The sequence below is a fragment of the Sorex araneus genome, chromosome 6 (assembly GCF_027595985.1).
Source record: "Sorex araneus isolate mSorAra2 chromosome 6, mSorAra2.pri, whole genome shotgun sequence".
Taxonomy (NCBI): domain Eukaryota; kingdom Metazoa; phylum Chordata; class Mammalia; order Eulipotyphla; family Soricidae; genus Sorex; species Sorex araneus.
The window spans coordinates 129,334,324-129,347,843 of NC_073307.1; the positions used below are offsets into that span (position 1 = coordinate 129,334,324).

Genomic DNA, 13,520 nt, shown 5'->3' on the forward strand with positions numbered 1-13,520 from the left:
TCATACCATCCACCAGTTAGCTTAATGTAAACAAGAAAAATCTCTTTCTAGCCCTCCGTCTTCCCCCAGTCACACAACAGGTTGTTCACAGTTTTAACTGTCTCAACAACAGTTAAGCATGATCCTGATTCTAACACTAATTTTGCTACTCAACATCTGAAATCAAATGAAATCCATGGAAGAGTCTTTCTAGATTAAACTGGCCCATGTTTATGTACATGTATTGTTTTCTCTGCCAATCATTAACTGCTTTATCTAGCAATGGCTAGCCCAAGCCATTTCCATTTAACAAACTTAGAGAACAGGCTCAATGTGAGCACAAAGAAAAGACATAAAGGTTCTACATTTTCTACCTTAACTTTAAGCCCAAAGCCACCCGAGTCCAGGTTAAGTTGGGCCAGGCCAGGAGCCTTTGTTGTCATTCATAAGGTGTTTGTCATTTTGTCTAACCACCTTAAATGAACCCGAGAAAATTTAGCATTCAGACACTCTCAGAGTGCAGATTTTCAGAACTGTAATGGTGTCGATAGGCTTAGAAGAGCTAATAAAAAGAGCCTATCAATACTACGAATCAACAGTGAAGCTTATCACAGCAATAACCTGGGTCCTTTTGAATACTGTTTTACCCAGTGAATGAAGTGAAAATGAGTTACTCTCCTTAACTCCAAGATGGTTAATTTAGTAGCTACCACCATTGCTAATCTCTCTGACCTCACCTTTCTATGAAAACGTTGATCATGTTTATCAAACTCCTTTAACTTCAAGTTAGTTTGAATGTTACATTTGGTTCTAACTTCTTTGTAGTCAGTCCTTTCAAATCTTAATAGTCCTCAACTCGAAAACTGGTTCACCCAAGTCCTAATTTTATGGTTGGGCTCATGCCTTGACTGGCATTCAAACTTCTCTTGAGAGTACTTTTCAAATGTACTGGGCAGATTAAGTTCAAGCAATTCATCTCATTAGATCTGCTCTTTCATATACACAACACAAGTCAATGTTTGTTATGACTTTCTTGATCCTTATTTATGAGACAATACAAGAGGAAACCATGTGTGTATGTTTGAAATAGAAATGATACATTGCACAGATATAGTTCACCACGTTCTGGGATGGGTTGTCAGTGTTCAAATGGGGAGCATAAAGAGTAGGAACAGATGCTTTTTTTCCTTAATGGCCCTTTCTCTAATTTAAAACCCTTCCATTTATTTCCCTAAGATTTAGTGATAACTTTAAACACTTTAACTAAATTACCCAGCGGCTTGGCAGCCATCATAGAGGCAAATCTTTTTAGAAATCCTAGCAATCTGTTAGATCGTGGGTACTGTGATATAAAATCTGCATGCTCCACATACAAATATTAAATCAGTGCAATGGATACAAATACATAATGCAAATGGTACCACTTCTAAACTGAGGGTACATGACCTGCCTCTAAATATTGAATTTGTAGTTTTTATTTCAGTCAATGACTTTCTAAATTTGGGCCAATTTATTCTCATTATCTCTAGGCAAACCTACTTTGATTTTTTTTAAAAGTTATTTCATTTTATAATCAAATAGAAACAGCCAGCCCTGATTCATGGATCCTGATGTTGGCTAGGATACGTGCTTTGGTACTTGATGAAAGTATACCACTTTTAAGGGGTAAATTTTCAAGCATCCTAAAAAATGACACTCCTGTTTTCCATTGTGGAAGACAGGCCCAATCCCAAAGCTTCTTGGAGCTCACAGACTGTGGGATTGGCTTCTCGTGCTTTGAAATAAAGCAAGGGCTGTGCAATCACTAAACTAGTCAAGTTGGTTTTAAAGCAAGGAACACACGTATTTATAATAAAACACGTTTTCATGTTTGTTTTACAGTGAAGAGAAAAAAACCCAGAACCCCCAGATTTTATGTACTTTGAAAATATATTTAAAAACATTAAAAATTCTATATTTAAAACATATATTATATGTTAATTAGTACACTTAAATAGAACTTATATTTACAATAGGCTTCTGATGCGGTTAAGTTTTAATGCCAATTTTTTTTCAATAACATAATTATATAAATATACTAAAATACAATAAATATTTTTTTTGTTTTACATGGTGAATAATATCTTTACCATAGAGAGAACAAGGCCACAGACATTTACTTACATTTTCAATGGGAACCACCATAAAAAAGCAACAGGCCTGCTGCCATGCATGAAACACTTCTGCCACAAAGAGACCACAGCAAGACTTAAAACAAAACAAAACAAAACAAAACAGAACAAAAATGAACAGCAACAGAGAAGGATTTTAACAAAATAAATCTTAGGTCAACATAAACCACCAAGCATGTGACTGATGTTTTTAGTTAGGTAAGAGAGAACCACTGACCACACAATTGCTGATTATCTCCTACTCCACCACATAACAGATCTGAAAAGCCTTTGCAGTAATTGGAGATTGTGTTTGGGTCCTTTTTGTTTATTTGTTTGTTTTTAAATTTTGACCCTTGAAAGAAGGCTGCAAAAGTTTGACATACAGCAGGTATTCCAAGTATTTTTTTATATGCTGAAAATAATTACAAAGAGTAGTTTCAAACAGCACAAAACAAACCTTATCCTACATGAAGTCTTCTTTCTCTTATTCATATGGTATTATTAGACAGGCTTGTTCTAAATAAAAGACTGAACAAATAGAAAGTATTTGCTGATGGTATCTTCATTCCCTGGGTCATGGTAGACATCATCTTTTGCTCATCCCTTACTCAACTCTAAGAAAGCAATTTCTTGAGCCTTTCTGATTGATACACAAGGACACCAGTCCAGAACATCTTCAGGTTTTAACTGTGTTGAATGGGGAATACTACTTTTCATGGGGTTCTTTGCTTCCCCCAGGACCTCTGTTCCAAACTTCCAACTCCACTTCTTCTAACTGAAGATGCAGAGGTGAGGCAAGACCGCTCTCAATGAATAGGACGGGAAGAAGATTTCTATGGCCTTCACTGGGGACTACAACTCTGTCAATTATGTCCTGGCGCTTCTCTCTTGAACAAGGCACCGCACCTTCAAGCCTTGGGTATCCTGGATGCACAGACAACTTCCCAGAGTCTCATCTAAAGTCAAAAGTTCCTTAAACAGTAGTCTTCATCATCTGAGTTTGGGGGCCTTTTCCTGTTCCTGTTCCCCCTTACCAAATGTTCTCAAAGGATTAAACCCTGGTTTCCTCAAGACTAATTTCAAAGCAATAAGTGTTCATGTAGCAACCCTCTTCTATCTCATCACATGGATCTTGTGATCACAATGTCACATTTGGTTCTGAACCTGCCCTGCCCCAGGCTAGTTCAGATTTATGCAGAATTATCCAAGGGTGGAGGGTGTAATTCGGCTTGAGTGTGGTCCTCCAGCGAGAACCTCTTAGCACAGTTAGATAATGTAGGCACTTAAAGCGTGAGGTCCAAGCAATGTGACACATGTCATTCCAGGGCTACCACTGAAGGGCCCTTCAGAGGCCTCCCTTTTGGAATGTCTCAAGTATCATTCCCCACCCCAACCTAGACTCAGGATGGCCTCTCAAAAATTCTTCCTGAACTGCCAGGAAATGATCTATCAGCTCCACACAGCCTCCACAGAGCTGTTCAGTCTCATTTCACCGGCAGTGTGGACTTCTTTCTGTTCTGATCTAGGTGTTTCTGGGTCCTCCAAAACGCTGCCTTTTGCTTGCGAGACCTTTTCTGTTTTAAAGCCATATAATGATTTATCCATGATTTTTTTTAAGCCTATAATGATTTACCCAAATGACCCCCATTAAAAATAAAAAAAGAATCTGGATATTTTTTTCTTGTTCTTTTTCTTTTCTAAAAATTTAAATCAAATCTAAGAAATCACTCCTCTCCATGCTTAGATGATTGTCACCACGTGACAACATTTGTTCACTTGTTCACAGCTGTTGTAAAATATTTCAGAGTGCGTAACTGATTTTTCTTCCTTATGAGAAAACAAAACAAAGAGAGGACCAGAGGGGGAGGGGGGGAAAGAATGTGCTCTCTATATATGAGGTCTTTCCAACAGAAGAAGCTTCCCCCCACCAAGGCCCAGCGGGTGAGTGGGGGCTAGGAGGAGGTGCATCATGGGAAGTGGAGTGAGCACTAGGTTCAGTGTTGCCTTAATTTTTATTCACTTTTTCAGTCCTCTGATTGATATTGCAAACATCTTTACAACATACAAATGACTCTTTTATCAACCAGAATATATACTGAAGGAATTCTTTCCCCAGCCCTACTCCCTGTGGGAACTAAAAAACAAAACATAACAAAACAAACAAAAATAAACACAAAACAAACAAAAAAATACCCCTCCCATCCCCCATCCCCTAAGCCAGTAAAGCGATGACAACAGCACCTTGACATTGTTTTAATTCCAACGCTATCAGAAGTTAAAAGCAGTAAAACAGATAGAGTACTAACAAGAACGAAGATACTTACTGTCTAAAATGTAAACGGAATGTTTTGGTTCAAATTTTTGTTGGTTTTTTTTTTTGTCTGTTTTCTGAAAGAGGACAGTTTATTATCAATTCACAATTAAAGCAGCATGCAATTTATTATTATTATTATTTTTTAAACTTTTTACGTTTTCAATTCTTGGCAACGGCAACAAACCACAACATTATCGAGGAATGTAATGCAGACTTTTTTTTTTAAAGTTGTGCGCAAAATGACTGTTTCCCTTCTGGTCATGGATATGTCCAATAAATAGATTGTAGAACCACTGTACTGTATAAACTTCATTTATACATGCAGTTCATAAAATTATTTTTTCTTAACTGAATAATTTACCCTGTTATGTATATATACAAATAGATAATTTTTATCTCAATATAATCTATACAACATAAATCCACTATCTTCCCCTTTTAATGGTCAATGTACATACACAGGAAGTGTCTATCCTTATGAATCGCCAGCCAATTCTCTTTTTGCTATCCATGGTAAGGGCCCGCACGTACGACTGGGTAGTTCGGCACTGGGAATTCCAATGCCTTTTGTCTATGCCCCTGCAGCCCTCCTTCGTGTAACCCATGGGATTGCACTTGGTCTCATAGAAGTACTGCTTCAGTTGGCCTTTTGATACAGGGACTTTTTCAAGGACAGTGACTGTCCCGCCCGACATGTCCACTGCAGTCTTTTTATCTGCCGCCGTCACCCACTCGCTAATGCTGTCGCACACGCTCAGCTCCCCACGGCGGGCAGGGTCAGAGTGGCGCCGGACCCTCATCGACATGTTTGCAGCATCCAGGTAATTTTTGTATTCCTCCAGCAGAAAGAGAAGAGGAGGCTCCAAAGGCACTTGACTACTGAGCATCACTCGGGAAGTGTACAAGTCCGCGTCCTTATTGTTTTCTTCGTGGGGCCGAACTTTCTGGTCCTCATCCAGCAGCTCTTCTATCACATGTTCAAAAGTGTCAGCCAATGATGTCAGGCCTCGTGAACCTGCCTGGGGCCCATTCACGCTCTCCAGAGTCCCATGGGTCCGCACTCCTGGGTAGGCCAAGCTGCCTTGTCCTCGGATGTTTGCTTCTTTCATGGGGGCAGCCTTCATGCAACCGAAGTATGAAATAACCATAGTAAGGAAAAGGATGGTCATCACTCTTCTCACCTGGTGGAACTGTAGGGAGAAAACATACACAGAACACAGGAACCGATTAGCGATTTTTTGGGGATTTTTTTCTTTTCTTTTTTTTTTTTTTTTGATCACAGCGAAACGATGCAGCCCACCTGATTGTAATTCCAGGCCATCCTTGCAGGGTCAAGGTTTTTTATGTACTGGTGATAAACTCCAGCTGCACAGGCACAAATTAATGTCAGTAATGTGCTATACGTTGTTTAATATAAACCAGAGACGTGCTGGGCTTCCCCCACCCAGATCTAGCATATAAACCCAACATGAGATGTCTTCTAAGTAAGTGAAAAATATGTGGCTTCAGCTCGCATTCTGTCTCCCACTTTAGCAGCTTTGTAAGTTTAATTTTTAATGATCTCTGCTCAGGCTGTCACATGAGACACAAAATCAGATATGTTACTAAGCAACAATGGCAAATGTAATAGTAATTTTTTTTTTCAAGTTAGCAATGTGGTCCTATTGTAGGAATGTGTTTCAGGAACACTAGTGGCCTGAGGGGTCTGAATGTGCCTCCCTCGCTATGTGTTATCTGGGCTGAAGCAGCACATTAAAACTAGAGTCAGGGAGGTTGAAGGAGGTTTGACATTGACTTATTTTGGTCTTCCACAGAAATAAACTATTAGAGCAAAAGAAGAAAGAGAATTTTCTCAAGCCATCCTGTTTTTTTAGATAGGGAAACCGAAGACCATAAAGGACTTCCCTCATGGCAGACTTTCCTGAACGAAGTTTATGTTACAACTCTAGGCTCCCTATCCCAGGACTGATGTTCTTTCTAGACACCTGGGTGGTCACAACTGAAAATGTTTTGCTTATTTCCAAACAGAAATCATTTTCTACGCGTTGATTTTAATGAAGTGTCTATGCCTGGGGCTGATATCATGAAAACAATGTGTCTGCTTCAGGGAGAACTGGAAAAGTCAACATTAAAACATTAAAAAGACACTAAAGTCAATGTCAAATGCCTCCCATATGTGGGTTCAGGTTTATCTCAACGAATTCTCCCTCCATGCTCCCCTCCTACCTTTGTGTTTTTTCTAGTTCCTATATAGAGTCATCTAAGAAAGCTTAGCTTTACTTTTATTGGAAGTGTGGTCTTTGGATGTAGGTGAGCTTGGAGTTTATCACAGCTTTAAAAAGCTGAGTGGCATTTTGCATGCTTTTGAAGTTTCTTGGGAAGTCCCCTAACAGAACACTACAAAATTAATCTTTTCCTGTTTGCCAGAGGGTTGCTAAACTCTAAATTTGGCTACAAGTATGTTCTGGGAAGCCAATTAGAATGAATGAACAAGCAAAATGAAAACATACCTATAGAACAACCCATGGTTATCTTCAGATTGTGAGGACTCCAGAACTACTTACCTGAAGCACTGTGCCCCTTAGCAGAACAAGAACTATCCCCCAGCCCCAACTCTCTAACTTGATTCCTCCTTATCACTTCAGGAGCATGGACTTTCAAAGAGACAGACATGTGCCAAAGTCATGCTGTGCCACAGGCGAGGGACTGGATTTCTATCCAGGAGGGGGTCACTACAGAGGAAAGTAACCTACCTTCAAGAGTCAACAGGTCATACTGAAAAATGACAGGAAACGGGTACTGAGAACCAAATGCTCCTCTTTTCTACTTTTATAAAGAATCACATTTTATGCCACTAACAGACTTTCTTACCATCCACATGAACAAATTCGCTTGTTGACTGATTTGCTCTCAGTCTGAATGACTGGCAGACACACCCAGAGCTGTGTGGAGGGCATAGGGTCTGAGATTCGGAATAGCACCCTGGTTTGAATGAAATGCAGTTATCCATTCTGCTAAGACTTGAACTTTATGAATGTTCTGGTTTCTGCACCATCAAATACAGGGATCTGCCAAGGAGGTTTCTATTTCTGGCAGGCAGTACTTACTTCACTTGAATGAAAATCCTTTCTCCTAATGTTCCCAGTCCAAATTAAAACTACCCAAGGGGCACCTCAAATGTAGGTCTAAGAAAGAATGCAAATATGGAACATTTACTCCAACCATCTTCATCGCACTGGTAAAGATTTGCTGTGATCAGCTATCTTTTTTAAAACTTTATTTACTTATTTATTTTGGGTTTGGACCACATCCAGTGGTACTCAGGATTACTCCTGGCTCTATGCTCAGGAATTATTCCTGGTGGGGCTCATGGGACCATATAAAGTGCCGGGATTGAACCCTGGTCGGCTGCATGCAGACTAGCATCTGAACCCCTGTACTATCACCCTGGCTCCATATATTTTAATAGCATATTTCATTAAATGTATGATACCACTATTTCAAAACACCTAATTTGTATGTACTACTAAGGAAAAAGAAGTGCAGCAAATCTATTATCACTTATAAATTTTGTTGTGTGTATATTGAAAACAATTCTTTTAGATTTACTTGGGCACATTTTATTATATATAAAACATTTGTACCTCTATAAAAATAAAGTCAAACAAAATAATTTGATTTTTATTTATTTTGGGGCAGTTTCAGGTCTCTAACCCAAGCCTCATGCATGCAAAGCTCACATGATCATTGAGTCACATCCCTGGCCAAATTAGGCAAAATAAATTAGTTAGAAGCAATGACAGCTATGCCATGGCTGCTGTATAATCAACAACAATAAGATGCTATCAATAGTAAGATACAATTTAAAGTAAGAAATATATAAATTATGAAAAAAAACAACCTAGTGAAATAAAGTGCATTTACAAAATGCCCCAGTAACTTTAAACGTACTGTGTATCTTAAATTACAGAATTGGTAAGAGCAAAGTGTTCTATTAATCATTACAACAGTAATGAGTCTTAAAGTTTCCTTTTTCTACATCTGGTTTAAAGAAGCTACCTTTCACTTGTTTATTTTAGCTTCTTCTTAATAATATCTTTTAGTTAGAAAAAGAGTACTTTGTGTTTCATTTTTCTCATCAGATCCACAAATGAATATTTCAGAGAAACAAATGACATCTAAATAAATATTTCCTGGCTTTCGTCTTACAGCTTAACTGGAACATCCTTCAAAGATGAACATTTGTAGAGATTCTGTAATGAACTATCTGGTGATAAAGTCTAATCCCATTCTTCTCAGAAGTCATTCACTAAGCAACAGCCTGTAAACCAAATTGCTTACTCTCTTACTAGGTCTTGAAGTAAATGCATCCAGCAAACTTAATACTTTCAGTTGAAAAGATACGAATTCCCAACTTTTCTCTTTTAGACAATAATTTCTTGAAACTTGAGGCAACCCAGGCTGCAGGTTGAAATTCATGGAATCAAATTTGTCAGTATGTTTTTTTCATGTTGCCTTCAAATCTAGTCAGTGAGGAAGTGAGGAAGCCCCAAATGAGGAAGTACTCACTCCCAAGCCTTTTCTTCAAAACATTTCTTCCATCTTTTTCTATCCATCCTACTGCCACGATCCTGGCTTACCTCCAATACAACGTCCTCCTGATGAGGATGACATGTTCTGCTACATTTATTCTGATAACTATGCTAAGAACTCACTATTATCACTATATATCTTGCAAAAAAAAAAATCTTACAGTGGCTGTTTTGCTCCACCAGAGCAAATCCAGTCTCATTAAACTGGTATTGAACATCCTCCAAAATCTACTCTCACTTTACTGAGCTGATTCTCTCATGCTAGTCAACACTTCTTCACATCTGCTCTGATCATGCCAGAATCCTTGGATCGCTGTGCACCTTCATTTATTGCCTACACAGAACTTTTCCCATTCTGAAGGCAAACTCCTTTCTCTCTGACTGAATCTTTCTATCCTTTGTGACCCACTTCTAGTATAAAATTCTATGTGCCATTTTCTCCAATTATTCCATCACACTGCCTTTTTTCTCAAAAATTCCACATTATATATATATATATATATATATATATATATATATATATATATATATTTCCTCCAGGACTGCATTCTCTACTCACTTGTTAATTGTTAACTTCATCTGCAAGCAATGGCTAGTTCTCAGTGGGATGGTAAGTTCTCTCAGGGAATGAATTCTGATTCCCCATAATGCTTAACACACAAAAATGTAAGAGTACTAGGTAAAAATTTAGTAATTATTAAGGGTTTTATTAAACCACAAGAAAAAGACAATTCAGGCAAAATTTTCATAGAGGTCTTTCTATGCGGAAAATATCATATTCACTGGAATTACTATATCAAGAACAAACTGTGCTAAACTCAAATTATAAACTATAAGACAGATTTGACAGATAGCAATCAGCCATGAGAACTCTCTTGAGTTTCTTTAGTATAGCAAAAATATATTTGAACAATTAATAAAGAAGTAACATTATAGTAACATTTTAGAGACTAACAAACAGCCTCTACTATTTCCTACGTAGCTCTGCTTCCAAATGATCAATAAAATATTTTGAAATCAATCTATAAAAATAACAGTAAAAATTAGAATTTCAAAGTTTTTAGTTTCCTTTTTTAGTTAACTTCAATGAATCATTTTATATATTGTATTAAAAATCCATAGGTAAAAGAGTCCATGACAATTATTACAGCTAATCCTTCATATCAGTATTCCATAAAAAATAAAGAGGCTGTGAAGTATTTCTAAGTAGATTGGCCTTGATATATATATATATATATGTGTGTGTGTGTGTGTGTGTGTGTGTGTGTGTGTGTATATATCTTTCCATATAATCAGATATATTTACTGTTGCTGTATAATTCTTCTCTGAGGCTTAACTTAATCACATCTGTAAAATTCTAGGTGTTTTTAGTCCTACTTTGAGAAAATGATATAATAGGGCTAAAGAAAATTAACAAAATAGAAGTAAAGTTTATTTGAATATGAACCACACAAATCCTAAAAGTTCATCCAGATGTTCAGTTATGACTGCAAGCTCTCCTGACAAAGTAATGACTTATAAAAGACTACAGAACATACACAGGTATAATTTCATTTGATGGAGTTAGAACAGGTATTATTATCTCTGTTATATAGAGGAGGCAATTATAGTTTTAAAAAGTTAGCAACCTATCAGTTGCAACAAAACGAATAGGTTACCTGTCTCCTTGTGCACATTTTTACCATAAGGACATACTGCTAGTTTTAGAGTAATTACAGGAAGGAGAGAGATTATGCTATGAAAAGTGGTGAGAGAAGGAGCTTATAAAATGTGGACACAATATTCTGTAGTGTATCCTGAAGCCCAAATTTCTATATGTAGCATCATAAAGATATTACTTAGTTTTAGTAGTGTTAGATTGATCATGAGTCCTAAGCCCCTTCAACTTTGAGTCCTGCTTATTCAGTGGATGGAATTTCAGACAATTAAATCTTCCTCTAAAAGAAAGTAGTGCAAAGTCTCTGGCATGTTTGAACCACATTTTTGTAGTAAAAACTAAGAAAAGGCACCAAAGAATATAAACAATTCAGGTATACAAAAGAAAAAAAGTTAAAAATTTTGGTACTCTCAGTGACTTTGTTTTTTTCTCTATTAATCAAAGAAAATACAATGTAGTGGGCTTTTTTTTAAGTGGTGTAGGAACTGAAATCAGGATCTCATACACGCAAGTATTGGGTTTTACTACTGAGTCACATGCCTAGCCCTATAAAACACATATTCCTATAAACAATAAGGGCAATGGTAATACAGAAGAAGTTGCTAATTCATGTTTAATTCCTAATATCCACAATGCAAACCTACTGAGTTCACCTCAATGAAAGTATGTAAGATCTTTAATTTGGATTCACTTTCACTAATTTATGAGTATTGCTTTTGCCTGTTCATTCATCAGACAGGGAATCTACTTAAAGCTAGGAGGGAGCACTAATATGGAAGTAACTGAAATATAGATTGGTCTTGATATCTATATAGCTCTTGATATACTCCTATATCTACAGAAATATAATTACTGTATAGATAAAGGTGTGGATAAAATCCAATGGAGAGAAAAAGGCTATTTCTGGTTAGAGAATGAAGAATGTTTTATGAAGAAGATTGCAAAAGGAGACTGCAAAGAAAGAGAAACATTTAGAGATAGTCACAAGACATGCCAGTGAATGGATGGCAGCTTGGTCAAAGGCATGGAGGTGGGAAGGCACAGGACATCTCTGAAGAGGAGTTCTGGAGTGGAAAAAGTGAGAAATAAGACCAAATGACTGCCAGATTTTGAATGACTCTAAGAACGATGCTAAATAGCTGGATTTTGTTTTAAGGGCATGGAAAACTCAAAGACAGTTCTTGTGTGGGCTGGGGCAGAGGATAGGATGGTTTAGAAGCTCTGTTTATCACCAGATATAGAAGTGTCTTAAAGAATGATACACAGGGAAATATAAATTAATTCACTGACTTTATTCCGAGTCACCACCAAGTTTAAAAACAATTGTGCAGCTACTTCAATATGGGGCTGGGTTAAGGATATGGGTATACCACTTAATCAACTTACTTTGAGGCTGAAGAGTGTTATACAAATGAAGTAGAGCTTGGTAAGAAGTCCACATTTTGGAGGACTACCCATCAGTAATACCTGAGTTGGCTGAAAGGGCAGGAGAGGAGGGAGAGGAGAGGCGGGAATATAAACTCTCATTCCAATTAGAATTACTGAACTTGGATTCTACCATTCAGCACTTTTAATTCAGAGATCTCCAAACACTTTGCAAATATTAAGTAATTAAGACTCATAGGACCCTAGAGGTATAGGTAACTATAATTATCCCCATTTCATACAGGAGGAAAGAGGACCAGAGTTTTTAATCAACTCATCCTCTTACTGTGGTTCCCTTGATAGAACAAGGTCAGTGCCTGAGATTCCAGAGAAAAACTAGGCCTTCGGCTACAGGGACCAGTTTCTGCCACCTTCTAGATTATCGCTGCATTATTTTTCTATGAGGTATAAACTGCTTAGCCCCCAAAACGGAAACAACAAAACCAAAAATATTGGTAGTTGAAATCTATAAATAAAGTGGAAAAACTGAGCTAATGAGCATTAAAGACATCCGCCTACTTAATGACCACTCAATAGAAGTTAATAAATATGTTCGTAGGGGGTCCAGTGGGAAGGGCATTTGCCTTGCATGTGCCAACACAGATTCGATCCCGGGGACTCCATATAATCCCCATGAGCACAGAGCCAAGAGTAGGTCCTGAGCACCACCAGGTATGGCCCCAAAACAAAACATAAAGCGAAAAAAGTGAGTAAATAAAATCTCATAAAGCAGAGATGTTCCAACACTTTACAGGAGCGTCTTTAAAATGTAGCTCTCAACTGTAATGCAGCTGATATCAAAGGGTCTTCAATTACACATGCTACAAAATACACTCCTTCTTACCAGAGAACACTCTGATTCTCTAGTATGCCAGAGATAGGCACTGAGTGACACCAGCAGCCTCTTGAAGAGTGCCTGGGAAGCTGATTGTCTTAGTTCAGACCTAAAATGATATATTCACAAAACTGTCATTAGTGGGGGGGAAAAATATTCTCCTGAGACCTTTACTTGATAGATAATGCATACATATCTATGGCAGAAAATATTACATCTCTGATTCTCTATGAATTCTTTTTTATTTTTCCTTTTTTGTTTTTTGGGTCACACCCAGCATTGCACAGGGGTTATTCCTGGCTCATGCACTCAGGATTACTCCTGGTGATGCACAGGGGACCATATGGGATGCTGGGAATCAAACCCGGGTTGGCCGCGTACAAGGCAAAAGCCCTACCTGCTGTACTAATGCTCCAGCCCCTCTCTATTAATTCTATTAATCACTATATACCTCACCCAGTTCCTGGAAGGTACTTTTCTGCTGGTGGGAGGCCTTACCCAAGAGTAAAACTAGAGTCCTTTTTCCATTAAATAGGGACTGAATATTCATCCCTAAATCACAAT

At 37.7% G+C, this 13,520-nt stretch overlaps 1 protein-coding gene across 8 annotated transcripts in view; it reads right to left on the reverse strand.

Moving 5' to 3' along the window:
• Positions 1–4,456: 4,456 nt before the first annotated feature.
• Positions 4,457–13,520, reverse strand: part of BDNF (brain derived neurotrophic factor) — a 59,014-nt gene continuing 49,950 nt past the window's right edge. For 7 of the 8 annotated variants that reach the window (XM_055141931.1, XM_055141926.1, XM_055141930.1 and 4 more), the window contains exon 2: positions 4,457–5,636. In XM_055141931.1, coding sequence (XP_054997906.1) covers positions 4,872–5,615 — 744 coding nt within the window. In that variant the 5' untranslated portion in view covers positions 5,616–5,636 and the 3' untranslated portion in view covers positions 4,457–4,871. Of the gene's footprint in view, positions 5,637–5,746; positions 5,812–13,520 lie in introns of all 8 variants that reach the window. The other variant, XM_055141925.1, reaches the window with a different exon arrangement.